Source organism: Chanos chanos, chromosome 2 (genome assembly GCF_902362185.1).
Source record: "Chanos chanos chromosome 2, fChaCha1.1, whole genome shotgun sequence".
Taxonomy (NCBI): Eukaryota; Metazoa; Chordata; class Actinopteri; order Gonorynchiformes; family Chanidae; genus Chanos; species Chanos chanos.
This window is the reverse complement of record NC_044496.1, coordinates 40,903,747-40,930,895: the sequence shown is the minus strand read 5'-3', so window position 1 is coordinate 40,930,895 and position 27,149 is coordinate 40,903,747. Positions and strand designations below refer to the sequence as shown.

Genomic DNA, 27,149 nt, shown 5'->3' with positions numbered 1-27,149 from the left:
ACTGTCAGAGTAATTTCTTGTTTTGGGAAATTATGGAGCTGAAAAAAGGCAATACAGATGCCAAAATACTTTAATTTGCCAACAAATCTTGTCATTTCCGTGTCACATAAATATATCCAAGATAAACGTGTTCTAAAGTTAACTCTAGCGTCTACATTTGTGGCTGGAGGTTTATGCTGAACTGATTTGACACAGAACATAACTAATAAAGAAAATGAATAAATAAAAATGTGGTCAATTAAACATCTTATCTTTTAAACCTGGCCTAGGGCATCAACAACACGCAACTTGTGGGAAGAATGTGTTTGCTCCAGTGAGACGGTTCATTTAACTCTCAAAAAAAAAGGAAAAAAAAAAAAGAAAAAGAAGCGAGGCTGTATGTCTTTGTGGAGACCTCAGTAGTGATGACATCAAGACCATACGCATTTCAGAAGGCCCTCTGTGACCAACATCACAGCACGGCAGAGCTGGCCCAGCCACCTACCCACTGATGTGACACACACACACACACACGCACGCACGCACGCGAAAAAGACTGAAGCAGATGACACAACCAGTTTAATATAAAATACAGTAATAAAATCCTTTATGCAGTGATCTAAAATCCTTGACAAGGATTATAATGGGACAAGATTAATTGTCACACACTGCCATGTGCCTTAAGGTCTGGCCAGAGGAGGAGTGAAAATATTTTGACTTAGACATTAGATAAAATAACTCTTATCAGAACACACCGTTCATGGAAACATGACAGAAGGTAATGTCAGAGCCCTAGGATGTAACACTGTACTGTGTACACTGTAGGATTACACTAAAAACAACACAAATTTGTGTGCAAAAACAGCTCTGTGGATTAATTTCCCCATCCATTAACTGGGCATGAAAACAATGTTGTTCACCAAGAGCCTGATTAACTCCACAAACAATAAGGAACTTCACAAAAATTCAAGCTGTTTTTCCACATGTTGTTGAGCCACTATTTATAAACTGACACATTAACTGGTATAGAGGTAAGCTGTATAGAAGAGTGCAAAGGACACCAGTGCAGACATTCAGTTAATGTTTTTAACAATGTCTGATATGCTCCGAAGGATTTTCAACATATTTTGTATCCCTCCCCTTATTTTTGTCTCCACAGATTTTATTCATGGATTCAAAGAAAAAAAAAAATTCACATCAGCTATGTAACCAGCAGCTGTGACCTTCAGACCCCTGAGACACAAAAGAAGCTCCCTTCTGCTCTTTTGATTTTTTTTTTCTTTTTCTTTTTTTTTGGATTACAGAAATATCACAGACACATGGATATTTTGTCTTGACCAAACTACCGAAAATCTCCACGTGGGAACGATTCTGGTCTACACTGCTGATTCTTTTAACAGTCTTCTGATGCCTGGGACACAGTCTGGAAAGGGTACGTGGTCCAGCTAGTTCCTTGACTGACTTAATTGATTTGAGGCATTTTCAAGACATTCAGTGAGTCTACCTGCAATGTTAAAGACAGGCTGTCATGAGAGGAACAGATAATGAAGAAGCCAAACACTAAATTCTTAAATTTATTTGTTCACATTGCACATTCACAAATACATTTATTTGTATTTCATAAAACGCTTTTTTTAAAAAAAAAAAAATAGATAAGTATTTTGGTTTGTGAAATGCAGTGTTATGAAATTGAGGATGAACTTCGGCTAAAATTGTAAAGGCAATAAAAACCTCTGACATGGAAAAAAAACCCCCCAAAAACCAAAAAAGCGACAGAGGCACTGACTGAACACAAACTGACTGGTTGTCAGTGCATGCTCTTGTTAAGATACTGAACAAACATATTGGCAAGCTGCCCAATGTTCTCAGTAGGATGCATCTTTGTGTAACTGATGAACTGTCGGCGAAGCTTCCTAAGCTCAGCCATGTTAAGACTTCTTGTTAGTGCTATGTGGAACGTGAAGTTAAGGAAAAAAATGCACAATGCACAGTTGCACAGTTATTTCAAACAAGCTTTTTTTCTAAGGAAAGGTGTTACGTTATTTCTTGAACAAGAAAAAAATGTTATTATTATTATTATTATTATTATTAACTGAAATGCTGTTTACATGTTACTAAATAATAATGTGGAAGAAAAATCATTTTATCTGTTCTATCTAATAAAGCTAATCTGTCAGGTAACTTAGTATGCTGTGCCTTCAAGCAAAACTGGCTTCTCATAGCCCTGCCTTGCCCTTCTAATGCTCACAACCTCAAAGGCATCTGTGGGAGCAACAACAAAGTTCTAGTTGCAATTCCATTCTACTAACATCCCCATCCAAGGATTTCCTGTTAAAGGCTGCCAGTCATCTTCTTTATAACTTATTTCCACTCTGATTTTAAAGGCCAGAGGCATCTTTCCATCTCTGCTTCCTGTGTCAGAATCAAATGACAGTCTTTGAAGCCTGTGTATGTACCCAGCGCTGACACAGGGCCAGTCCCCACACATAAACAGACCAACCAGAGCTTTGAACAGACCTTCAACTGACACACTACGGCAAAATGTTTCTGTAATATGTGCAAAAAATACCTTAGAGGTCATAAGGCTGATCTCGGCCATTTTGAAAATGAGAGATTTGAAATGCAATTGTTTGTGGGTGTTGTATTGTGTGAAGGATTTGCGCTGCAGAAATATATAAATAATACGTAAACAAAGACGAATGGATCAATACCACGTCCGGATTTAGCATACACTAAAATAAATGCCTGTAAGAGCAGTCTGGAAGGTAGGGTTAGAGTGGTGACTGACACCAGACAAAGGATATCTTTTCCGTAGCTCCTGGAATGGAGATGAGATCGCCCGGAACGCTGGTTTTCTGAGATTCCAGAACTGTCTGTGAGATCAAACAAAATGTTACATGCATCCTACTGAAATTCACTGGCTTTAGAAACACTGGCTATTTTTTTCAGTGCCTACAGGCAGTGCAAGCTTGAGACCATAGGACCCAAGGTATATCTTGACAGTAAATGTCTCACCATTAGGATATCTTGGGTGACTTTGTCCAACTCGTATAAAAAGTTGGTGGATGACAATGGTTGCTGTAAGAAGAAAAAAAGGAAAGATAAGTTGGTTCTATGAATATGTCTGTTCTTATGTGCTACTTTGTGATGGTACATTTTAGCAGACATGACATTTACTCACACTCTGCGTTGACTGGTTAGGGGGAGGTGCTTTCCTTTTGAAGATGGCATCAGAAATGGCCTCAGAAGGAAGAGTATCCTCTTTTTGAATGGTAAAGAGTGGACTATCCCACCGGTTTCTCGAATCTGGTGCCTCAAATCTCAAAATAAGTGCATCTAGTCTATGTAAGAAAATGAAACAGGGCTGTTTAATCTGTAAAGTAAAACAATTGTATCCAGTTTGTGAAAGAAAATAAGTGCTTTAGTAGACAAAATTCCAAGAAAGGCCAATGAAAAAAGTGTTCATATTTTAAAGTAACTATACTGTAAATAAAAAATGATTCTACATCTGTCTCACAGTAACTTTACTACTGTTGCAGCTACACGTCAATACTGAGTATCTACAATAATATGAGAAAAGGAGAAAAATACAAAACAAAACAAGACAAAAAAAATAGAAATACTTAAAAAAAAAAAAGAAAAAAAAAAAAGACCGCAGAACTGAATGTACACGTCAAGCTGGTATTTATGGTATGGCTGTAATTCAGGAACCACTTGTAATCATAGCCAGTGCACAACAATGGAAAGTTTCATTCACTTCCAAACCCGAGAAGATGGTAGTATGATCTGATGCATCATCTTTTACTCTTTTTACTACATTTGGATGAGTTAATGCTTGAAGGAGACCAAAGGAAATCTTCAGTGGACACTGTCTGTCAAACATAATGGTGGATCTCTAATAGTTTGGGTGACCCAATGAGTGCAAATTTGTGGTGTGAATACAGCAAAGGAATTCAAAGCCATTTTTAGGGTCCTAGGTAAAACCTGAGGTGAAAACATTGTTTCCTGAAGATGATTTCACATACCAAAGCAATAACAGCCTCACACCTACTTTTTAGACTGATTAAAAAGTGGTTTCATGAACACACTCCATTGCCTCTCCAATTACCAGATCTAAACATTACTGAACTTTTAATGGAAGTTCTGGGATGTTTACTACAGAGCAGATTCTTGCACCCTTCAAGCATCAGAGCACTGGATGCTTTCTGTGCTAAATAATGATCCACTGTTCCACAGGAAACAGCTTACGCTTCAACTGCTCTAAGAGCAATAGGCAGCCCAACTCCTTATCTCCTTACCTATATGTATGGCTATTGCTTGGTGTTTCCATTATGTGATCTAACCTTGTGAGAATAAACGACTGAATCTGGGGCACTCACATTTCTTGAGTGTACTGGACTCCAGTTTCTCTTGCTCTGTTCCATTCTGTGCTTACTTCAGCTGATGTCAAACAGTAAACCTGAACACATAATATGGTAAGATTACGCACTTTGAATGCTGCTATCGTGTAATTTAGCTATCATAATGAGATGTTTCACGTTGAACTGCAGTACAATTCATAATCATCATCTCAGAATATGTAAATCTGATTAAAGTTTTGAATGATTTGTCCATCATATACATACCAAACAGTGGGGTGTCTGTGCATGCTTGATTAAACAAAACAGTTCATATCTGTAACCTGGAAATTGGAGTAAGAGTAACACAGTCAAAAAATCATTACATACAATATACCTACGACTTCACCAGCAAAGTACACCTGGGAGTCAGACTCACCATTATAGAACAATTACTGATGTACTGTAACTTCTGTGTGCAGTTATTACGAGCTTATGTTTGGACCTTGTGCAAGCACAACTGATCAGGAATGTGAACCATGTTAATCAGCATGGTGGTGCACAGGAAGAAAATTCGAGTCTCTTCTTATTCCCTTGTGTTCCAATGCAACGTCGGACTGACAACGGCAAAACAATTAAATAGTTACCTTTAATGTAATTTAGGGAATCCAAGATCACAATATCGTCTTTGTTGACTTTCCTTGAGGCAAGAACATAAGAATAAGAATACGCCTAAAAGTTAAACTAAAGGTTAAAGAGTAAAGCATGGTGCCAAAACGCAACAGAAAAATATTCTTGCAATGTAATTGACCGCAGTCAGATATATTACCTCTCAACCTCCGCTCGTAAAGCAGCCCGTACGTTTTTCTCACTTTGCGAGTCTATATTAAAATAAAACCAGCCACACATAAGCAATCAGAGAATAGGAAAAGCTGTGAGCATCCCACTAACTGCTCCATGTGCTTTACAAGCGAATTGCTACAAACGACTTAGTATCCTGATAAGTTATTAATAAATGTCTAACAATACTATACGAAAACAATGTGTTAACGCACTTTATTAACTATAGTCAATGCACTGGACATACCGATTAGACACTCACCGGCATACACTGAGTTCTTGTCAATCCCAAGGACCTCATCGCCAACAATATGCACTTTCCTGTCGGTATTTTGTGTAAAGTATTCTTTCAGTTCATCGGCTCGACGGCTTTTGCCACTACAGGGGTATCCACACATGATTATCAGTGGCATGTTTAGTCCTTTTTAGATGTGGCGCATTAAAACGTGTTTATGTGCGATTTAACCTTGAACCGGAAGTATTTACAGCTCACCAACGAAACGTTGTGAATGTGTTCACACTTTGCACGGTCGTCGTAGACTCAGTCTGCGCAGGTTGCCCGATCTGTAATGTATGTGTGAAATGTACATCTATCATGTATCGCACGCAGAGCTCAATGAGTTAGCGCCAAAAGAGCGCCCCTGCGTTTCTTTGTGCTTTGGTGTGAATTACCGTAAGAGTACATGTAGCAGTCACAGGTGATTTGTGACAGTTCGTTCACAACCCATTTAATGCTCAAATGAGTTGCATTAGTTTACTCATAGTCTGCTTAATGCGACGCTGATGTAATTTCTTTGACTCGAATTCCGGAGTGTAGTTCAATGGTGATATTAATTGATCGTAGCTTCTCAACAAATCTACAATACCTAAGAATATGTGCAAATTTATAAATTTACAAGTGAGTATTGGCGAATGTAACGTGATGTTGAAATGGCGTTTCCACTATCATGTTCTCAAACCATGCGTTGAGCTCGTTGCCAGGGTCTGAGCAAAGACGGTTATCCTTTGATTGCATCTCGGAAGACACACGTTTTGAAAAGACTATTACCCCATTCAGTTCTCCTCAGAAATCACACTCACACGCAGCGAATCATTATTTTGTATTTTATTATGTCACGCTTTCATACAGGCAAAGCCACTCATCTCGAGGATACCCTGCTACCTTTCGGAAATGTGCTTGCCAGGACTTGATCTGTAATGTTCGATCCTCGAGGTTCCACTATGAGATAACTTTAGAAAGTATGTTTTTGGTCAAATTGTCTGGGTTCTCACGGAGGGAAATGGACAATGAAATCTAACCATCTTATATCACCGTGCGAAATTCTTACAAGTAGAGCTCCATTGCCAAAATCAAATCAGATTAACTGCTCCGTTACAAAGATTTACTTCTAATCACCGTTCTTTTTTATTCGTTTTTCTACATTAACATGAAAATAGAAGTTTAGACACAACGTGTGTAGCTACACTCGTAAGTGTCGCTTGTGTGAATAAATAAGCAAAATAAAGTAAGAAACAAGGATCTTAAGGGTTCACAATGAAATTTTCTTTGAACAGATATGATTTTTAACAGAAAATTTGGCACATTTTCAGAGCACTCTGGCTGTCCAGTTTGGTTCTCAGTACAAATGTTCGAAGGTAGTGTCCTGTTCACTGCCATAGGTTTATAATAAATCACGCACAGGCCTAGTGTAGCCTTATTAGTCATAGCTGGAAAGGTATTCCGTCATTTTCTGTTTCCAGTGTAGCTTTTCAACAATTTTAATAAAAAGTCGGTATCCTGAAAGAATAAGACGAGACGAAAATAAATCAAATAGTGTTTGAATTAGAAATACATTAGCAGTCGAAGTCTTCACTTACAGCATGAAATCAAACGTATATTTACACTCTCCACTCCGATCTAATTCATAGTGCAAAATGTACCCTGTTTCTCACAAAACTGCAAGCTGTGTAGATTTTCGTGTAAGTCCTAAAAAGCTCCGAGGGAATAAGCTTGATAAAATCGGAGGCAAAAATAGGCTAATCTACGTCAGTATTTAGTCTATAAATGTCCCATTTAATACAGCACAGATCAAAATTGCATGGCAATAACTATTCTGAGAATCCTGAGTCAAGCATCTCATTCACCTGATTAGGAGAATCGTCTCCCCCCTGGACATCTTGGAGCTGAGCTTGAAGCGCCACTTTCAGCACCTCCTGAGTGATCAGCTCCCGCAAATTATCCGCGTCGCTTGAAGGATCTATGGATGCTTGGATAGAGTTCATTTTTGGCTCTGGAGACTCCAACACCGGGCTGTCCACAATACTTTTCTTCCCCATAAAATGACCTTAAAATATAAGAGGGACGCATCAGACAATAGACTATGATTTGGTTCACGAATTTCATTGCAAAACTTTTCCAATGTAATCGTTTAAATTGTTTTAAGGACAAATCAGCAGATTTCCCCAGACGAGATACACAGAGTGATAAAAAAAAATGTTTGTGGAAAATGGTAGATAAATAAGACAAAATATCACAAATGGGAAGGAGTTTTTTCTCGGAGAGTACCGATCAACTTACCTGTCGCCCACAGATTGCCTCGTGGATTTACTTTGATTTTGGAAACTTTATTTCGTAGTTCAGTTAAATCTAGACTGACGGAGCTGCTCAGTGGTACATCGGACATCATCAAAAAATAAGCCAGTAATAGCCCCAATTTACAGATCCCACTGGCAGATCTTAGAGCCATCCTTCGTTGGATTTAGCTAAATAGAAAAAATGGTGGGTGTTCTTCTAGCTGCGGTATCTTCCGTTTGGATCCGATTGATTGTAGCTTCTCCCAAGTCTCTGAACGTTTCAAGCTGTGGTTTCAATGTGGTGGCATTTATATGTTGGGTGGGCTGCGTACCGTAATGAGCTGAGGTCATAATTGGTTTCTTCAAGTATCTGGGTGCCATCCTGTCAAAGTCCTTACTCACAAATTACTCGCCCGTTATGAATAAAGCGTTCATACCGATTTAACAGCTGTAGACATATGCTGACTTCATTTACATAGTTGTGGTCAGTTATCCACGCACAGCCGCATTACATTTTATCCTTGAATAAAAATAAATGATAATATGAAAATATATGAACGTTTTAACTGAAACGTAGACGTAATCCATGCTAAAACAGTAAGAAATAGAGGGAGGATTTCGAATGGAAATTGCGGAAGTAGTGGCTCTGCTGAGTGAGGGAACAGGTGCTCAGTGGACAAATGATTCAATCTTTTCATTAACACCAAATAAAATATTGAATCTATTAAAGAAAGCCAGCAGAGGATACTAATGACTTGTGAGAAAGTTTCGTCAGTGAGCACTCGTAGGATTGCTGACTTAATTAGATTAGTTTAGATAGCGCTTTGGGTTGGAATGTCGGAGCGATAAGTGCAAAACAAATATTACAGAGCAGAAAAAAGAAACTAAGAAAGTAAATACATAATAAAGTAACCAGTGACCATGTACTCGAGTATGTAAATAAGTAAACATGTAATAAGGAGTCAGTGTATTTAAGGATACATTGAGATCCCAATATACTGGTAAAGGGGGGATCAGCTGGCTGAGGCTGAGGTTGGAATAACAGGTCGGATGGCTATTGACACAAGGGAATTGACACTTCTGAGGCGCTTCTTCATGCACTGTGGAGGGATGAGTCAGTGGTTTACAATTCCTCCTCACTGCCTCAGCTCAACATAGTGAGGATAGGATGGTTTAGCCAAGATGGCATTGATCTTTGCCCCCATCATCCTTACTGCAACCTCCTCCATACTGTCCAGTTACAGTCTAATAACAGAGCTGTATTTCTTCACCAGCTACTTCAGCCTGTTGCCTTCAGTAGACTTACCTCCAGCTCCCCAGCACACCACAACGAAGAAGAGTGCACTGATTTCTACCAGCTGGTAGAACATACAGAGTGGCCTATTGCATGCATCAAGAGATCTGAGCCTCCTCAGGAAGAGGAGCCTGCTGTGTCCCTTCCTGCAGTGTGCCTGAGTGTTCTGTTAGCAGTCCAGTTTGGTGTTTAATTGCACGGCCAGGAACTTATATGTCTCCACCACCTCCACCTACTAACTCTAAATGGCAACAGGTCTCAGTGGTTACCTGCGCCATCTAAAGTAGGTAGAAGCTAGGAGGTAGTACAACTTAAATCTGTGGGTTGTATTAATCATTATCATTGATATTTTTTCCAATAAGTATATAGTAAATATGCAGTTCTTGAGAATAGTTTATAAATATGTAAGCTTTGACCAATGTGAGACATGAAAATGACCTCCTTTACTTACTATGTGGTGGTCTAATTGCCAGGATCTAAATAGTGAGAGAGTAGCACCCTTAAATTGTAGTGTTGTTGTATCTGTAAAGATAAACATTTGTGAAAGACAAACACTTTCTCAGAATCAAAAATAAAAAATTATCTGAATCCACAGATCAATATATTGTGTTTTATGGGGCCACTCTGTCACACAGTCTGAATCGCTCATTGTGAGATTAGTCAATTTAAATGGAATTTTAGGGGAATGTTGGCTAATTTCAGTCTTGAAGTGAGTTCCAGTGTCCACTGCCATCTGACATTCCCATCCCATTTAATCTTGTTCAGCTCTGTCCTTGTGTCTTTATTGAGAGTAGAAGCCTGATTAGACTGACAAGTTTGAGTTGTTTTCAGTATCAGGACAAGCATTAGCAAATATTCTGAATAAGAATGTTCTTTCATAGAGAGAATTCATGAAATGTTCTTGACAGGCAGATGAAAAAGAGGTTTGGTGAAAGTGTTTGGGTTTTCTCTGAAGTTTGTAATGAAGTTTAGAATAAGTTTAAAACAACTCTCATCAGTAAAGACCCACAGCCAACAATCACACCAGAAATAAAATTAGATTTAATACAAGTCAAAGCTTTATAGTAGTAGTAATACTGCTTCAATTAAAGATTCAATTCACTGTCTTTAATGTTTTTGACATAAACATCATAATATAGCTAAACAGATAGATTTCATAATAGATATTTGTTTGAAATGAGCAGATTTGTCAACAAAACTTTGCAAGTCTTCAGAGCACACAGGCTGTTGAGTTTTATAAGCTGTTGATTTATAAAACCAATGTTCAAAGGTAGTGTCCTGTTCATGCTTGTAGATTTATGATAAATTGCACACGAGCCACACAACCAGAGTTCAATACAATGTGAATTATAGACATATTTGCACAGCATCCATTAATATATATAACATAAACATATATTTACACTTTCCATATGTCTTTGAAACAATCCATGGCCATTCCTCATGTAAAATACATTGACCATAAAGCAACACAACGATTCCACCAGGACTTTTCATGTAGTAACTCCATCTACAAGGGGTGGCAAGGCTCAACGTCAGTGTCCCGGTAGCCTCACCTGACACCCCTCTGCACCACGAACGAAAAATCAGCCCATATTACCTGGGGTGGTCAGAGGGGTTGAGTAAACAAGACTTGGTGGTGGTAGTGGCCGCCCTGACCCACGCTTGTCCTATCCCTATTGGGGTCTGGAAAAATGTTTCGATCTAGAAAAAAGTCCTTGGCACACCAAACTCATTTGTGGGCCCCACGAAGTCCCGAAGAGGACAACACGCTACGTCTAAAATGATTAGCGTGAATATTTATTCAACAAATGCCACATTTGAACACAGTCCAGATGAACACTGGACACGTCTAGATGTATTTTCAGCTCTATGTGAATCGTCTTCAAACTCACCTGATTACGAGAATGGTGTTCTCGATTTTCTTTGAATTGATCACTTTCAGCACCCCCTGAGTGATAAGTCGTGATTAGTTATTAGTCGTGTTTGTCGATGGGTTTATTATTTGACTCTGAAGACTCTAATTCTGTTAATTTCATTTCCAAATCTTTGTCATTTATGCCTGTAGCCAGTCAAAATGATTTTGAGGACAAATAGGAAGTTTCTCCTCAAACGAGATATAGCCTGCATAGCAAGAGAACGTTTCTAGAAAATAATTATTAAATAATTAAGACAAATGGAAGAAATGAAAATGTATTTTTTTACCGAAGAATATTTAGTAATTTATTGCACTATATAGCAATATATAGGCTATGTAGCAATTTGTCGACCACAGATTGCCTCCTGCACTTACTTTGATTTTGAAAACTTTGTTTCGTAGTTTAGTTAAATCTGGACTGACAGAGGTGCTCATTAGCACATCAGACAGCAGCAAAAAATAAATCAGTAATACCCCGTATTTACAGATCTCACTCGCGATCATTCGTTGGATTTAGTTTAAGAGAAAAAATGTTGGGTGTTTTCTCCTTCCAGCCTCCGTATCCTTTCCGTTTCCGTTTGTATACGATCGATTGTACCTTCTTTCAAGTCTCTGAGAGTTTCATGCTGCGGTTTCGATGTGGTGGCATTTATATGTTGGGTGGGCTGGGTACCGTAATGAGTTGAGGTCATAATCGGTTTCTTCAAGTATCCGTAGGGTATCGGTTAAAGTCTGCAGATGACTCTCTTAGCCAGTTATGAATAAAGCTTTCATCAATATCGACTAAGTAGCTGAGGGTATACATTTTTAAAAATATTTACGTAGTCTTAGCAATTTACCCGCATACAGCTGCATAAGAATTTATCTCATGAACTGTTAAATATTTTGGAAAAAATAAACTGACATAAGCAACAGGTATGAGTGTACGTGTGTTAACTTGAACTCAGTGATAAACAGTACGAAATGGACGGAAGATTTCGAATCGGAAAAGGGGAATAGTGGAAATAGAGGCTCTGTGTTTGGTGAGGGAGCAGGTGGCTGGACAAATGATTCAGTCTTTCAGTTCATACTAAAGTAAAAGTAGAAACTTTTAAAGAATGCCTACAGAGGATATCAATGACTACAGAGGGTTCTTTAATAGCAGTGAGCATTCACAGGACTATTGCTTTAATTCGAGGCTACGAGCAGATTTAGTGGAAGTGCATTCTCGTTCAGCACCATTTATATAAACATTTCCAGCCACCAAAGTTCTGAAAATCACAGGATTCAACCAATAAAATGACAGATATGGCTTGTAGGTTTTCAGATGAGAACATAAGATTATTAGAAGATATCTAACCCTGAATTTTCAAATTATAACTAAGATTAAAGAGATTAAATCTCAGTGATCACACACACACACACACACTATAAGCAGTGAGCAGTGAACTTGACCTCTGCATTTAACCCATCCTTACACACCAGTAGTGAGCACACACAACCACTAGGTGCAGGAACAGTGGGCAGCACACCTGCACCAGGGGAACAGTTGGGGGTTAAGTACCTTGCCCAAGGGCACTTCAGCTGTGGATGTTTTCCTGCTGGTCCTTTCATTCACAAGCCCACTTCTCTAACCCTTAAGCCACAGGCTGCCCCAGAGACAGGTAGAAGAATATTTCCATTATTTCATATTATTAAAAACATTTCAAGAAATAAACAGTTCTTATTGATAATTTATATATGTGCAAGTGAGCTTTGATAAATGCGACACATAAAAATGGCCTTCCGTGACCACTATCATGTTAATAAACTGAGTAGAGGACTCATTGCCAGGATCTAAATGCTGAAAGTTTAATGCCCTTAAATTGTTGTATAGTTAGATCCATAAAAATAAATGTTTGTAAAAGAGTAATGCACACCCCACAAATCAATATATCATGTTTTATGGGGTCGCTCTGTCTTGCATCGTGAAGGTAGTAAGTTTAAATGAAATGCTGGCTGATTTGAGTCTCTGTGAGTGTAGATGTGTGCTTATGAAAAATGTTTTTCAGCAATGTTTTGCCAAATCTAGTTCAAGTCTCTGCTACTGTCTGACATTCTGATCCAGTTGAGCCCTGATCAATATTTCATATTGGAGTGTTCATTCATAGAGATAGTTTATTATAGATTCTTCATGGGGAGACAAAGTTTTGAATGTCTGGGTTTTCTCTAGTTTAGAACAACCCTTATCAGTAAATACCCACAGCCAACAATCACACAAGAAATAAGGTTAGATTTTATACAAGTTAAAGCTTCACAGTATTAGTAATACTGCTCAAATGAAAGATTCAGTTGACTTTGTCTTTAATGTTTTTGACATGAACATCATAATATGATATCAAACATAACATGCATGGTTTACACTCCTCTGCACATGCAAATAAATAAGTGAGCAATACAAAATACAAAGATGATAAAAGTTTCATAACTGATTTAAGCTTGGAAAGACTGGATTTGTAAACAAAATTTTGCAAATATTCAGAGTACTCAGAGTGTTGAGTTCGGTTTTTTTTTTAAAAAAAAGCTACAGTAGTGTCCTGCTCACAGATTTTCGATTTAAAAAAATCAATGTACTGAAGGAGTACACAGAGAGAGAGAGAGAGAGAGAAAGAGAGAGAGAGAGAGAGAGAGAGAGAGATTTTAACACATGCTTCTTTACGAGTGAAATCGTTTGGGGGCCGGTATTCCCCCATGGGACGCGTCGCCAAATTCTCATTTGTTTCTGTGAACTCTGCACAGAGCAGTGCCAGGCGTGCCAGTGGCCTCACCTTACGTCGGAAAAAACTGCTGGGTTGGGCAATCCAAACATGGCGGTGGCAGTGGCCGCCCTAATCAATACTTGCCCCCCCTCTGTTTCGTCATCTCAAAAGAAAGTTTCGATCTAGAACAAGACCCTTGCAATCCAAACTCATTTGTCGACCCTGCGAAGTCCCGAAGATTCCAATAAACTCTGTAAGAAATAATGCACATACATATTTATTTAACAAATACCACATATAATAAAGAATTATTTACTAATACCTCACAGGATTTGCTATACCTTCAGTCCTGAGTGACTCTCTGAGTGAACACCTTGTGATTTTAAAACTCACCTGATCAGAAGAATCGTTCCGTTCTCGCATTTCTTTAAGATGATCTTGAAAGGCCACTTTCAGCACCTTCTTAGTGATCAGCTCCCGCAAATTATTCACGTTTCTCGTGGGATCTACCGATGTCTGCACGACGCTCTTCTTTGGTTCTGGGGACTCCAGGAGTAGACTATCCACAATACTTCTCTTGCCCATGAAATGACCTTAAAATTAAGAGAGACGGCAGTGAGAAATGAACTCGGGATTCGGGATATCATGACGATATCTTTCCGTCTTAAACAAGCCTGCACTTTATACAACTGTTCCCTTCGTGAGAAGAAGTAGGTCTTAGACCGTCTACCCCAAAAAAGATAAAGACTGATAAAATACGTTTCTAGGAAACAACTAATAAATACATAAGTCAAACCGACTTCTCAACAGAGAACAGGCTTATTTCAGAAGGATACTAAGCAACTTACCTGTTGCCCACAGAGTGCCTCGAGGATGCAGGCCTACTTTGACTTTGTAAACTTTATTTTGTTGTTCAGTTAAATCTACACTGACACGAGAGCCCAACGCTACGTGACACAGCATTAAAAAATTGATAAGCAATAACCCCAATTCGAGGATTTCACTTGCTGCTCTTCTACGCATCACGGCAGTAGTGGCCTTCCTTTTTGGAATCAATCGTTCGCAAGTTCTCTGAACTCTCTGATCGTTTCATGTTTGGGTCTGAACGTGGCGGTATAAATACATGTTTGGCCTTACACGTCACCAGTGCATATGCTGGATTTACTTAGGTCAGTTACCCATATTAGCATTGCACGCGATAAGATTTTCAAAAGGGATCGATAAATGTTGAGACTACGAATGTTGTAAGAAAAGTTAAAAGTTTTAAATAATTTTCCAAATATAAAACCCATCCGATTATAAACACAAGTATGATCTTACTTTCGGGTTAACTGGAGCCTAACTGTGGCAAATGGACCTAGAATATACTCTTCGAATTTAAAAAGCGGAAATAGGGTTTGTGTGGCGAGTGATGGAGCAGGTGGCTCATTGGAGAATTGATTCCATAGCTCCTATCTTCTCACTACTACAAAAGAAAAGCTTGAAACTTTGGAAGAATGCTAGCAGATAGATATCAGTGACCTGGAGGGTGTTCTCTATTGTCCTGAACAAAGACAGAACCATTGCTTTAATGGAAGGCATGAGGCGCATTTCTACAAATGTATGAAAATCAAAGGATTGCAACAAAAAGATGAATCATTCTGAATTTTGTAAGGTTTCCTTCAACACTTTTGCAGAATGAACAGAATAGCGTGATATTAAAATGTCTAAAACCGAATAGATGATATACAGTACTTAAAAAAACAAAAACAAATAAACAAAAAAAAAAAACCCAAGCTTCTGGTGTCTTTCACATTCATAAAAAAAACAAAAAAACAGCCAGTAATGTATGGGTGATGCCATCACAGAGTCAAGTGACACCAATATTAGTGGTCAAACGGCAATGATAGAATGACATATTTCAAAACACCCCAGTCGTACCAAAGGTTAAAGTGTAATTAAAAGTTATAATTAACAATCCTTCCCAACACACACTACATCAACACTACTATTAAATGTCACACACGTCATTGTGGCCTCTTACATATTAATGATGATTGATCTAACTCAGTCAGTCTTAGGCAATAAAGGCACAATGTCTGATGGCAATTTAACATCAACCAAGAATATGTTGTTCCATCACTAGCTGAAGAAAGCTGTTTCCTACGGCAATCCATAATTGAAACTGGGCTATCTCAAAGTGTTCACTAGCCGTGGTGCATTAGAAGAGTGGGTTACGTTTAGAGAAAGGATAGAATGAGCAGGGGTTATATTATCATCAAAAAAGGACCTGCAACCCACACGAAGAAAGAGCTGAGCTAGAACTGGTGGATGGGGGTGGGTTTGAGAGATAAAGCTTCTGAGACTGATTGTTTGTGAGGTACCATACTGAGAAAGCTTTGGGATCGGTAAATTCATCCCATTGGAATGGCCGGAAATATGATTTTACATCTTTAAAGTCACAAACAATTCACACCGACCCATGAAAATATACAAGTGAACATTTGGCTTAATATTTTAATTCATATTCCATAGAAAAATTAAGCATTTTACAAAGAGATGTGACTGTTCTGCAGATTTGGTGTAGTATAACAACATGTATAAATCAAACAAAAATATGATTCAGTGTGACAAAGAGGTAAACCAACATATCTACATCTCTGCAGTAGTCCTAACACTCACTTTTGCCTGCTTTACGTCCAGGTGAACTGAGTATAAAGCGTATTTGACCTGTTTCTCTTAGAACAAGGGCATGATTAACAGAAGCAAATTAAACAAGCAATCCATATAAAATGTCTCCTACAGACGTGTGAGTGTGTGTGTGTGTGTGTGTGTGTGTGTGTGTGTGTGTGTGAATGTGTGTGTGTGAATGTGTGTGTGTGCTGAGTTTGCCTTGGCATGCTGTCATCATTGGTTGGGTGGTCTTCATTCTCTGTGAACCAAGACAAAAAGTCCCAGCATACACAGAACAGCATACTGCAAAGCCAAACAACAGAGCAAAGTCAAATCACCACAATCACAAAAAAATCACTTTATTGTGCTGATTTCAAATGTGTAGGTATCCCACCCTACCTTAAATTTAGGATAGTCATTCATGAGAATTGTAACAATCCCTATATATGGCACAAACCTAGAAAGAAAAAGGAAGGAAAAAACATAATTAATTCAAGTTGGAAAATCTTTCACGTTCTGAGGTACAAATGCTCAAAATAAAAGATTCTTTAAAGAGTGTATGTGATCTCTAAAAACAGAGCTACAGTAAGGGTTTAGTCCCAAGTAATAGTGTGAATGTTTGTGCTTTGAAAAAGAAAGGCTATTATGCCTGCAACAGATTCTCAGGGGGTGTGGCTTACCCTCTAGCCCTGCCCACAACATCTTTCTTCTCCAACCAATGTTGGCCCTGCTTGTACAAGCCCCTGTCATCCACAGCGTTATTGTCACCTTTTGTCAAAAACTTGATATCCCCATTTTCCCTAAAATAAAAATTCAAGACACAAAATTTTGGGTTTGAAAGTAAGCATTAGGTACAAATTGAAGCAACAAATAAATACAACATTGCTCACGTTAAAAATATAATTATGATCTGGGACCTCATTTTTGCAGAATAACCCCTATTTGCTATCACTTGTTATCATTTTAACAAATTTTAAAACTACATATTTCCTAACATATTATTTACCAACTATCTGTAATTATTCCACAAAAAACACACCTAACACAGACATGTGTGGCTACTATAGCATAATCATGACATCATTTCCTTCTGTAAAAACTGGACAATTACTGACTGCAAAGTCAACACTCACTTCTCATGGATTTTAAGTACTCTGTGCACAATGGGGATCTCTCTGCCCTCGATCCTGAACACCACAATCTCTCCAACTCGGATTGGATCCTCAGCTCTGTTTGTGAGGAAGAGGAGGTCTCCTCTGTGAAACGCAGGTTCCATACTCCCACTGAAAACAGGAAAGAAGAAGAACACTCATCATAAATCTAAAAAAGGTTGTATGAAGTACATTTTTGCAACATGTTTGAGAAGCATGCAGCAGAGCTTTTATGAAATGTCTGGTTTGTTTTGTTTTCCTGTGTCCCTATACTGATACTAGCCTAAAAGGAGCGCTACTTTGTGATCTTAAAAATTCTGTCTCTCTGAAACTGAGTTTCACACAATATTTAGACATATGCAATAAGTATGCAGTAAGTATTACTGCTTTTACTGATTTTAATTAATTTGTTCATAAAAGTTATGCTAGGCGATGATTCCCTTAGCTGGGAGCAATGCAAAAGCAAATACCTGAGAACGACAACTATTGGACTCTCACTGCCAGTTACAACCATCAGACCTTTCCAGATCATCAAGGCTGAAGATACGATCATTCCGAAGTTCAGCACCTGATAATAGAGCTGAAACAGACACATAATGCTTATTGACCATATGGCATGACTCCGACAGACTCCGACTCAGAGGCTTGATTCTTTCTGTCCAGATCAGTGGTTTTAAACAACTGTAATAAAATTGTTACATCAATGAAAGATGTTTAATATTCGCCAGCGCTGTGAGCAATATGACCAAAAGATGATGCCCAAAATTGAAACAGGCTGTTACGAAGTGAGGAAGTGGCATTGACGGAAGAGTGGAGGCGCGTGAGCGGCAAATGTATTGATCAGAATAATTTACTGGTAAGGATGAGCAGTTAAATATGAAAGCACGCCTTCTACATATGTTGACGCTCTTTATAGATAGTGGCGATCACGATTCACTGAATAATGCTCGCACACTCACTGCCCATTAGGGGTAGCACCTGCTTCCTGACACCAGTCAAGTGACCATTAATTGAACATCAATACAGTCCTTTAAACATAAAACATGCACCAAAACAAATATTATACGTGCACATAAAATTAAATTGTAGCTGATTTCAAACATTAGTGTGCGCAGCTAGCATTTCGTTTGAAAACATACAGGCTGACGTGTTCTAAGAGAAGTTAGCCAGCTAACCGTGTGCTTAGAAAAACCAACATACCTGGCGCTTATTCATTCGCCGGACATCGTCGAGAAAATCTAACGATAGCATTGTGTTGCAGGTCTCTTTGCAGCTTAGTACAACTACGTCGAAAAAATACTTTAAGGGATTAATTACTCGTACTAATACGAACCCTAAGAATAAAGCAATCGGTTACCGTTACGAACGCTTCCGGTTCTCTTGCGTCCGGAAACTGAAACTGCTTGTCGTTCAAAAACATAAAACTTTATTGAAGGAACACCGTTCGTGGGGTGCACAAAGAGCTCGTATAAAAGCAACAGGATATGCGTTAGTCAAATGCGCTTTATTTGCTGTAAATGAGAGTAAATATACCAAGAAGGCACCTGGGCCTTAGCAAAGTATCAGTGCTTACTTTTACAGGTTCTGTACACGTTAAGAAGTGTGAATTTGAATTTTGGACTGTTTTGCACTGCGCATGGGTTAGATTATCTGTCCTTAGTATTGCAGTTTTTATTATCAAAAGTAAAAAGATTTATTGTTTGAGCGACTGAATATAAAACTACTGAAACGTGAAAGCTAAACATACAATGAATCATTCTGAAGACAGCATTTAAATTGATTTTGTAATAAAGAAAAATAACATCAAAGCAATTGTTGGAAAAATGAACAGTTACACTAGACTTAAATAGAAAAATTCACACGTTTAAGTCAATGTGACTATAAATATATAAACCTCCAACGTAATTTATGAAATTGAGTAATATGGGAGATACTATACTTAAAAATAGTCATCAGTTTTACAATGAGGACCGAGACCTCTCAACACTCTCTTCATACTCGGCACTGAAGTACACTGAAGGTCAAGGACAAAAGGTCACCACACATCTACTGCATGTCTCACCTCATCAGCAAAAATATCACATACAAAACATCTGTTACTCTAAAACCAATCAGTTCTACTGGAGGAAGAAACACTTGTTTTAACCGAATGCTTTCACACATGGACAAACAGACTGAAGATTCAGAAAGTTGTTGATGACATTTGTTCTCAATTTCTTCATTGCTGCTTACCAATTGCTATTAGAAAAACAAACATCACAGGGACGATACCCATTAAGTAATTGACAGATACCAGACAGAATAGTAATCTGTAAATATTGTATTTCATGAAGGGCACCTTCAATATCAAACATCAGCTCACATGTATTTTTTTTTTTAAGTTACCAGATAATGATGTTTGGGCAAATATTTCATTGTTGTTTTCATCCTCCCAAACCATCTGAGCCACTGATCTACAAAAGTGCTAATTTCTGATTGTAAGAATGCATCGTTCTATGTAAATGACAGTGAAACTATAGTTTCAGAATGGAATGAGTATGAAAATATATATATATATATATATATACATATATTTAGATATATAATTTTTTTTCTCTGAGTGCAGATACCTGGGTTTATAAAGAATACCTTTGCTTTGGAGCCAGCAAGATCACCAAAGCAACAATACTGTTAAGCATCTTAATTGAAACCTGATGCAGAAGAAGCAAGACTGGCTAATCAAAATGTTAACCTTGTTCAAGCCCAGAATACGGTATGGCTACCACAAGCACCATCTATCTTGTGTCCAAAAAAATAAAAGAGAAAAAAAAAAACCCTCCTTCTCTCTGACCAAAATGAATTTTTTTTTTGTTATATGTCCTGATTAGGACACAAATCTGGTGCCCCTGAAGACGGTCAAAGTGCTGCATGGCTGCTTGGCGTATAGTTAGAATAAAATATTAAACTCATATAAAACATTATTAGCACTGTCTGCATTGTAATGCTTGAAAGATACATTTGATAGATATGCTGTGTGTACTTAATATACACAATTTCTTGTATATTAAAACATAACATCATATGGCCATAAATGCTTTGTTGATAAATGAAAAATAAATTATGATTATCGACATACAGTACATAAGAGAAAGAGATCGAGCGAGAGAGAGAGAGAGAGAGAGAGAGAGAGAGAGAGAGAGAAAATACTCCATACTAGACCAGACTCATTGTGTGAGCTGGACAGTATGATGCTGAATTATGCCAGGCACACGTGTAAACAACGCGCTGGCGTTTCTGAACCGGAGTAAGCTCTCAACATGCTAGCTCATTCACTTGAGATACACAAATAACTTCAGGAGACGCTGTCATTTCATTGTAAGGCAACACGATTTAAGTACCACTATTGTCAGCTGCGTGTTCAGCTTAAAAAAAAAAAAAAAAAAAAATCAAACTCGTATTAGAAAAACGTAGATAATTAGCAGCTTTTGAGTGTTTTCGGTCACTCTCATTACTCAGACTTTTCCCTTCCGCTTGTGTCTGGAGTCTGTGTGTGCGCGGAGTCTGAGAATTCTCTATCCACAGTATTGCTGCAGACTTCAGCCGCTGGCCTGGATGGACAAGCCACGGTGGATGGGCCGTGCTTCTCTACTGCCGGCTCCAGTTCATTTTTTTTGCAAGTGTCCTCTGGTATCCCCTGCCGTGGCTCCAGGTCCTTTCGCTCATCCAAATCCTCTTCGTCATCCTCCTCCTCCTCCTCCTCCTCTTCCTCCTCTACCTCCTCGTCCTCTGGCTCTTTGACCTTGTGGACGATGAAGAGGTGCCTGTTGAGGGCGAGCTGGGAGGTGAAGCAGAGCCCGCAGTTTTGACACTGGGGAGTGTCACTGTCTGTCTTGTGTTGAGGTATGTGCTCCAGAAACTGTGCTTTGTTTTCCGTGGTGTAGCCGCACTTGGAACAGCGGAAATGCGGCCTGAGGCGCTTGACGAGAGGAGCGTCCGCTGTACCGCCGCCGTCTCCCCCTCCCTGGGCATCCTCTGCCCTTCTCTTTGACCCCTGGGAGCGAAACAGACAGGGCCAGACTTAAATATATTTCAAAGAACGTTATGGCCTATGTAGAAGCTTTTCCCAACCAGTTTCCTACACAAAAATGCGGTGCAGTTACATGTAAAGCATGTTCCTTCAAATCTCACACACTAGTTTAGAAAGTAAGTACAGGGTGTTTGATACATGTCTGCAGATCCAAAGAAAACTCATAGTAAGAAGCACACAGAGCGATATCCATATATAACTCTACATGCCCATCAATCACATTTTAAAAGTGCTACTGGGTGCTCAGGAACATGCACACAATGTTACCAGCCAATGCTGAATTGCTGTATGGAATAAGCAAACTGACTTTACCTGAGCCACAGCACTGCCAGGCTCCTGAGGGGCAAACTTCGCCATCAAACTCAAGTCTGGGTTTTTGATGCCGTGCATCAAACTCATATGGTTCTTCAACATAAAGTGTTTAGTGAAGGTCACCTTTTCATCTGTGCAATACCTGTGCAGCGGTTGACAAAGAACATTCTCTCAGTGTCACTGTTACAGCAAAAAAAAAAAACCCACATCAGGCACTGTTGAAACATCTGTAACAATGTTCTTTCGTGTTTTCCCCCTGAGCTGGATGAAACTGGAAATGCCTCCTTACATGGATTAGTGATCATATTAATGCATTTTTTTCAGTTCGGTCATTATTCTTACCAGCATGTGTAGACTCTCTTCTTCCCATCGTGGTCGTGACGAACGTGTCGTCTCAGACTTGTGGAGGAGTTAAAAGATCGGTCACACTGCCTACATGGATGCCTCTTCACCAACTGCACAAAGGAGAGATTTTCATTCTCTTTACATGTTTTAGAATGGTACCCCGAGGGCACGAAAGATCAGTTATCAGTGTGTGTTATCGCATGGGGAAAAATGAACGCATTTTAATAAATTTCCCATAAGAGAAACATCTGCCTCTGCCTTTGAACATTCACCAATCAGGCAAAGTTCCCCTGAGAAGATTTTCCACATGAGCAATGAACTCAGACACACTTCAAATTACTGCTTCAACACAAACAAGTATACAAGCTGTTTTTAAATTTTCAGTCTCTACACTGCATGTCTAATATAACACCAAGTCTAAACTTAGTCAAAACTCCAAAAACAAAAACAAACAAAAAAAAAAGAATATATATATATTATTTGTTTCCTAAGTTTATTGACATTTAAAGTTATTCATTTAGCAGACACTTTTATCCAAAGTGACTTCCAACATGTGAATATTTGCTGAATTAGTATGAGTGGAGAGTACAGGTCATACCCTGCTGTGGCTGGTTTTCATGTGGTTGACATAGGTCTCTCTGTCCGGCAGCCAGAGAAGGCATTCTCCACAGGTCCAACCAGCATTCCTCATGTTCACACCGCTACTGGACTTTTGTGCAGCTGTGCTGCTGTCCCTCTCTCCTCTGTTAGCTCCGCTGATGGGTTTGTTTGCCTTTGGAGGGCAGGATGCAGGCATGGTCTCCTGATGCTGTGAGACTGAAACTGTCTGTGTGTGTCTAGAGCCTTTTTCAGCTTCGCCTCTGAAAACTCCACTGTGTGCATCCTGCAGACAGGAAATGGACTGTGTTGTGTCTAAGCATGCATACAGGTGCAAAACAAGACTACAAGTGACAAAACTACCAGAAGCCATTTGCCTACAAAAACAAATGGAAGACGTCTAAGTATCTTTTAAAAATCAGACATGAGACTGTTGCATTCGGGTTGTAAACAGTTTTTTTTGTCCAATTAAACGGTGCTAGTAACAGCAAATCACAGCAAGTGAAGGTAGTGTTTTGCCCTGCATAATACAACTTTAAAACAGATTGTACAGTGATCAGTGTTGCTATTTATTCATCCGTCTATCCATCCACTTACGCACATACTGAAATATCACAAAATCACTGAAACACAATCATGATTTCAGCATTCAAGACAAACCCTGAAGTGCTGCATTAACTCCAGTTTCTGTGTGAAGACCGAGGTACACTCAGGACATTTGAACAGACAGGCACGCTGATGGAAATGTTGAAACAAAAGCTGTTTTTTCTTAAAAACTGTCTCACAGGAACACTTGTAGATCACCCTGTAAAATAAGGCAGTACGAGGACTTTTAACATAAAGCGTGGGAACAGTTTAAATACACTGTTGTTTAATATCTCACCTGGTCAGGTTTTAAGGGAGACTAGCATGTGTAATCATTTGCTAAAAATGCACTTACAGTGGAGAGGTTTCCATGGCACCGTGTTTGTTTTTGATATGTGTCTGACAGCCATCTGTAGTTTTGAAGGCAACTGGACAGACGGAACACTTATAAAACACATCACAATGTTTCTGCTCGATGTGGCTTTTTAGGAGAGGGAGGGACATGTAAAGTTTATCGCAATGTCGACATCTGGAGATTTCAAAAAAAGAAGAAAAAAAAACAAACAAACAAAATGAGATTCAGTGACGGCATACACAAAAATATTTCACGTACATGAATGACCACGGTGTAAATTCCAAGGTACTTACGAATATCCAACTTTCCGTGAGTAGTGAAGGCAGTTTTCCTTCACATGTTTTTGGATGTCTGTAGAGCGACTGATGAAACCGCACTCCGGGCAGCAGTATGGGGATTTGTGTGTGTGAATCCGCTGGTGAGCTCTGTAGCTGCATTTATTGGGCAGCAACATTGAACACGGTCTGCACATCTACGTAAACAACAACAAAGTACAAATGAGAAATCCAGAAAAAGAAAACCACTTAATGTCTTTTTCTGGAATAAAGCAAAGCTCAATCACTTTAATTTAACTGAATACTCACCAGAACCTCAGCATCTCCTGCCAATCTCTGAAAATGTCCAGCCAGCGCTGTGTGGTCTCTCATGGGCTTGTTACACTCCAGGCATCTGAGTCCGTGTCGGGCGAGTGGCTGGGCTGCTTGGCCTTTAGCTGACTGCACTGAGCTGCGCGTCTGCGAGTTACGAGAAGGTGCAGGTCGCTCCTGCCTGATGGGTGTAAACATCTGGTCAACAGCGATGGGTTTCATGAAGAGCTGTGTGCACTGCATGATGATGCCTTTGCTCTTGTGTTCTCGAGCGTGCGCGAGCAGGGCGCACTTGTTGAAAAACACCAGTGTCTTAGAACAATGAGTGCAAGTGACCTCGATGTGTACGCTCTTTCTACTGTAATGGTAAGCAAGACTCTTCTCAAGGCCGAAGGAATCTCCGCATTCCAGACAGCAGTAGCCGTTGGAGGGGAGCTTGATGTTGCTCTCCGGTGGAGGTTTTAAGTCAGGTACGTAGGGTGGCACGGGGTTAGAGTGATTCAACAGTCTGCTCAAAGTCCCGGCGGCGGTGTTAGGCAGAACAGCGTGAGTGTTTGGGAGAGCTTTTTTCACCTGATGCACCAAAGGCACGGTGTTACACACCACAGAGGACGAGAGCTGGGATTCGCTCGGTCCGTGAGAGGAGGATCTCGCTGTGACGGAGGCGGCGACACTGTGAGGGACCAGATTTAGATTGGCCAGGTGTAATGCTTTGGGAAGGTAGCTGGTGTTGGTGGCAGAGCCTGCTTGGTTGGACAAAACTTTCCTCTGTCTTTGACCCCTCTGAGTTCTCTTGAGGTTCCCGCTGACGTTTTGCATGGGTGCTTTTTTGGAACCGCCCGCTGTTTTAGCCTTTGTCGGCGCCGTACCAAGCTGGGCAGCTCTGGGGGCGTCCCTTCTTCCGTTTTCAAAAACGACATCGCTAACAAGATCTTGGGGGCGATACATGGGCAGCACTTTGGAGCAGACCTCGTCGACAGACGACTGAGATGGAGAAGACCCAAAAGGGGACTGGAGATCCTCGGTTTCTGAATCCGGCAACACGCTAGTAACAGTTCGTTTTATCTGCCCAGATGAGGTTTTGATTGTCTTTATTCTGACTCTAGGAATGGCTGGAGGGGAACCAGTCGCCAGCGCGGGTGAACCTTTGCTGCTGCTGTCACTGCACATACTCATAGGGCTGTCAGGTTGTTTGATTAGCCGTTTCACTGCCTCCAGGGGACTTCGTGGGCTCCTTGGCGAAATGGGAACTTTGGGACTTGCCTTCAGTGGGGCTGGTCCTAAGTCCCTCACATTAGTTTGCTCACTGGGGTCCTTCTTGGCGTTCAGAGCTGCTAGTGCATCAAGGCAAGTGGAGAGTTTAGATGCCTTTTTGACACATGGAGGAGAGGGGGATGTGTTTGTCTCTAGTGTGAGATATTTCTTTGTTTCGGCATTGCTATAGTTATTTTCCAAGGAACAGATGGGATTATTACTGAGCGGCCCTGTCTTTTCCCCGTGATCTCTGCTAAAGCATTCCACATTCTCCTGAGGGACAGATGTAGAGTTTCTGTTGAGAATGTTCACAGTTTCTGAGGAAAGGTCTCTTTCATTGAACTTGTCAATTGTTTTGTGAGTTTCTGGTTTTCTGTGATTGTCAGACATATCGGTGATATCTGCAGATTCAAACAGAGTGTCTTGGGGAAAGTAAGGTCCCTCCTCATGTTTTGGACGGTCATCCATGCCATTGCTCAACATCTCGTCAGACTCCGGACTCGATATAGGGCTGAACTCAGGCACAGATTTCAAGATAGATGAATTTTTTTCACTCTTGAATAGGACGGGAACTTTTTCCAGAAGTCCTCTGGAACAATCTCCATTAATTGGTGAGGTGTTCAATCTGGGAAAACTGCTGTGTCCCACTTGGGTTTCAAGTGAACTCCCAGAATTCCTGAACCCATTTTGCAAAAGGTGCCCCAAGTGTGGGCTCTCTTTCTCCACGCCATGTTCAAAGGACTCCTGACGGCTGGTGTTCTTCACAATCACGCTAACAGCTGGAACATCTGTTGTGGCAGTTACAGCGTGAGGCACAGACCCTGTGTCATCCATACACATGCCTGTGTGTTTCAGGTGTCCCTCTGCCTCGTCGTGACTGTCCTGAATGGCCTCTTTGGCATCCAAGCTCGTTGCATCAGGGATGTCAAAGGCAGCCAAAAGGTCGTCAAAATCAGGGGTTTTCATGTCACCCATTTTCGAAGATTTCAAAAACCTGTCAAATGATGACAACATATTCTTTTTTTCAATCTTGTGAAATACTTTGAGAGAGAGAGAGAGTGTGTGTGTGTGTGAAAGAAAGAAAGAAACTACAAACAGGATTAATTTGCTGATTTCTCACAAAACAAAGACTGGGTTAATGCCAGAGACACATCAACAGATGACATGTTAGGCCTTTATAATTATAGAAATAATAACAGTACGACTGAACAGCCACGTCGGAGTTAATTTATTTAGTTTCACAAGATACTAAAATATAGTCTAAGGCTTAATACGTGTTGAAAATGGGTCATTACCATTTGAATCCTTGTTCAACGTTACAGTTCTGCGGGCTTAAGCGTCTCCATCACTGGCTGCTGTCCACCTTCAACCCTTGAGACAAGAGGTACAGCTCCAGGCATCGGCATGGTAAATAGCTTATTGGTGTATTATTCCAGGACAAAACGGCATAACTTTCTTATAATCAAATGCTTCAACATGAGTTTTCACGTTATTGTCCAAGTAGCCACAACACAAGTAGTCCTATAGCTGGTTCAGTCCCGCCAGCGAGAAAGCTAACTTTGCTATGAGCTAGCACTGTCAAATCTACCAAACTCGCTGGCAAACAT

The 27,149-nt window shown here is 39.8% G+C and overlaps 4 protein-coding genes across 6 annotated transcripts; all 4 read right to left on the bottom strand.

Moving 5' to 3' along the window:
- Window positions 1-1,775: 1,775 nt before the first annotated feature.
- On the bottom strand, window positions 1,776-5,569 carry kti12 (KTI12 chromatin associated homolog). Its single transcript, XM_030766043.1, has 9 exons — window positions 5,419-5,569; window positions 5,146-5,197; window positions 4,964-5,016; window positions 4,605-4,660; window positions 4,359-4,438; window positions 3,161-3,320; window positions 2,995-3,057; window positions 2,784-2,852; window positions 1,776-1,930 (listed from the first exon to the last, which is right to left on the bottom strand). The coding sequence occupies exons 1-9, from the start codon at window positions 5,567-5,569 to the stop codon at window positions 1,787-1,789; spliced, it is 828 nt and encodes a 275-aa protein (XP_030621903.1). The 3' UTR covers window positions 1,776-1,786.
- Window positions 5,570-6,879: 1,310 nt separating this feature from the next.
- nmba (neuromedin Ba) lies at window positions 6,880-7,882 on the bottom strand. The gene is made up of 3 exons (XM_030766050.1): window positions 7,714-7,882; window positions 7,281-7,480; window positions 6,880-6,933 (listed from the first exon to the last, which is right to left on the bottom strand). The coding sequence occupies exons 1-3, from the start codon at window positions 7,880-7,882 to the stop codon at window positions 6,880-6,882; spliced, it is 423 nt and encodes a 140-aa protein (XP_030621910.1).
- Window positions 7,883-16,126: 8,244 nt separating this feature from the next.
- Window positions 16,127-18,809, bottom strand: sec11a (SEC11 homolog A, signal peptidase complex subunit). Of its 3 annotated transcripts, XM_030766047.1 has the most exons (6): window positions 18,642-18,809; window positions 17,912-18,021; window positions 17,424-17,573; window positions 16,971-17,090; window positions 16,690-16,747; window positions 16,127-16,593 (listed from the first exon to the last, which is right to left on the bottom strand). In XM_030766047.1, the coding sequence occupies exons 1-6, from the start codon at window positions 18,690-18,692 to the stop codon at window positions 16,543-16,545; spliced, it is 540 nt and encodes a 179-aa protein (XP_030621907.1). In that variant the 5' UTR covers window positions 18,693-18,809; the 3' UTR covers window positions 16,127-16,542. The 3 variants fall into 3 exon arrangements, with proteins under 3 accessions (XP_030621907.1, XP_030621908.1, XP_030621909.1); XM_030766048.1 differs by lacking the exon at window positions 16,971-17,090; XM_030766049.1 differs by lacking the exon at window positions 17,424-17,573.
- A 1,800-nt stretch (window positions 18,810-20,609) lies between these two features.
- Window positions 20,610-26,904, bottom strand: znf592 (zinc finger protein 592). Its single transcript, XM_030766036.1, has 9 exons — window positions 26,838-26,904; window positions 24,286-26,536; window positions 23,995-24,173; window positions 23,702-23,875; window positions 23,422-23,566; window positions 22,763-23,047; window positions 22,162-22,274; window positions 21,820-21,961; window positions 20,610-21,471 (listed from the first exon to the last, which is right to left on the bottom strand). The coding sequence occupies exons 2-9, from the start codon at window positions 26,515-26,517 to the stop codon at window positions 20,929-20,931; spliced, it is 3,813 nt and encodes a 1,270-aa protein (XP_030621896.1). The 5' UTR covers window positions 26,518-26,536; window positions 26,838-26,904; the 3' UTR covers window positions 20,610-20,928.
- Between the last annotated feature and the right edge of the window lie 245 nt (window positions 26,905-27,149).

What these genes read in the sequence shown, in the direction of transcription:
- kti12 (XM_030766043.1), bottom strand. Translation starts at nt 5,569, where the DNA reads ATGCCACTGATAATCATGTGTGGATACCCCTGTAGTGGCAAAAGCCGT. An exon ending in TTCCCTAAATTACATTAAAG is followed by an intron (nt 4,661 to 4,963) that starts GTAACTATTTAA and finishes TCCAATTTCCAG; the next exon opens with GTTACAGATATGAACTGTTT. An exon ending in CACAGACACCCCACTGTTTG is followed by an intron (nt 4,439 to 4,604) that starts GTATGTATATGA and finishes TTATGTGTTCAG; the next exon opens with GTTTACTGTTTGACATCAGC.
- sec11a (XM_030766047.1), bottom strand. Translation starts at nt 18,692, where the DNA reads ATGCTATCGTTAGATTTTCTCGACGATGTCCGGCGAATGAATAAGCGC. An exon ending in GTTGTGGGCAGGGCTAGAGG is followed by an intron (nt 16,748 to 16,970) that starts GTAAGCCACACC and finishes TTTTCTTTCTAG; the next exon opens with GTTTGTGCCATATATAGGGA. An exon ending in ATGACTATCCTAAATTTAAG is followed by an intron (nt 16,594 to 16,689) that starts GTAGGGTGGGAT and finishes TTGGCTTTGCAG; the next exon opens with TATGCTGTTCTGTGTATGCT.
- znf592 (XM_030766036.1), bottom strand. Translation starts at nt 26,517, where the DNA reads ATGGGTGACATGAAAACCCCTGATTTTGACGACCTTTTGGCTGCCTTT. An exon ending in TCACGGAAAGTTGGATATTC is followed by an intron (nt 23,876 to 23,994) that starts GTAAGTACCTTG and finishes TGAAATCTCCAG; the next exon opens with ATGTCGACATTGCGATAAAC. An exon ending in TGAAAACCAGCCACAGCAGG is followed by an intron (nt 22,275 to 22,762) that starts GTATGACCTGTA and finishes TCCTTTGTGCAG; the next exon opens with TTGGTGAAGAGGCATCCATG.
- nmba (XM_030766050.1), bottom strand. Translation starts at nt 7,882, where the DNA reads ATGGCTCTAAGATCTGCCAGTGGGATCTGTAAATTGGGGCTATTACTG. An exon ending in AGGCAATCTGTGGGCGACAG is followed by an intron (nt 7,481 to 7,713) that starts GTAAGTTGATCG and finishes TTATATTTTAAG; the next exon opens with GTCATTTTATGGGGAAGAAA. An exon ending in GAGACGATTCTCCTAATCAG is followed by an intron (nt 6,934 to 7,280) that starts GTGAATGAGATG and finishes TTATTCTTTCAG; the next exon opens with GATACCGACTTTTTATTAAA.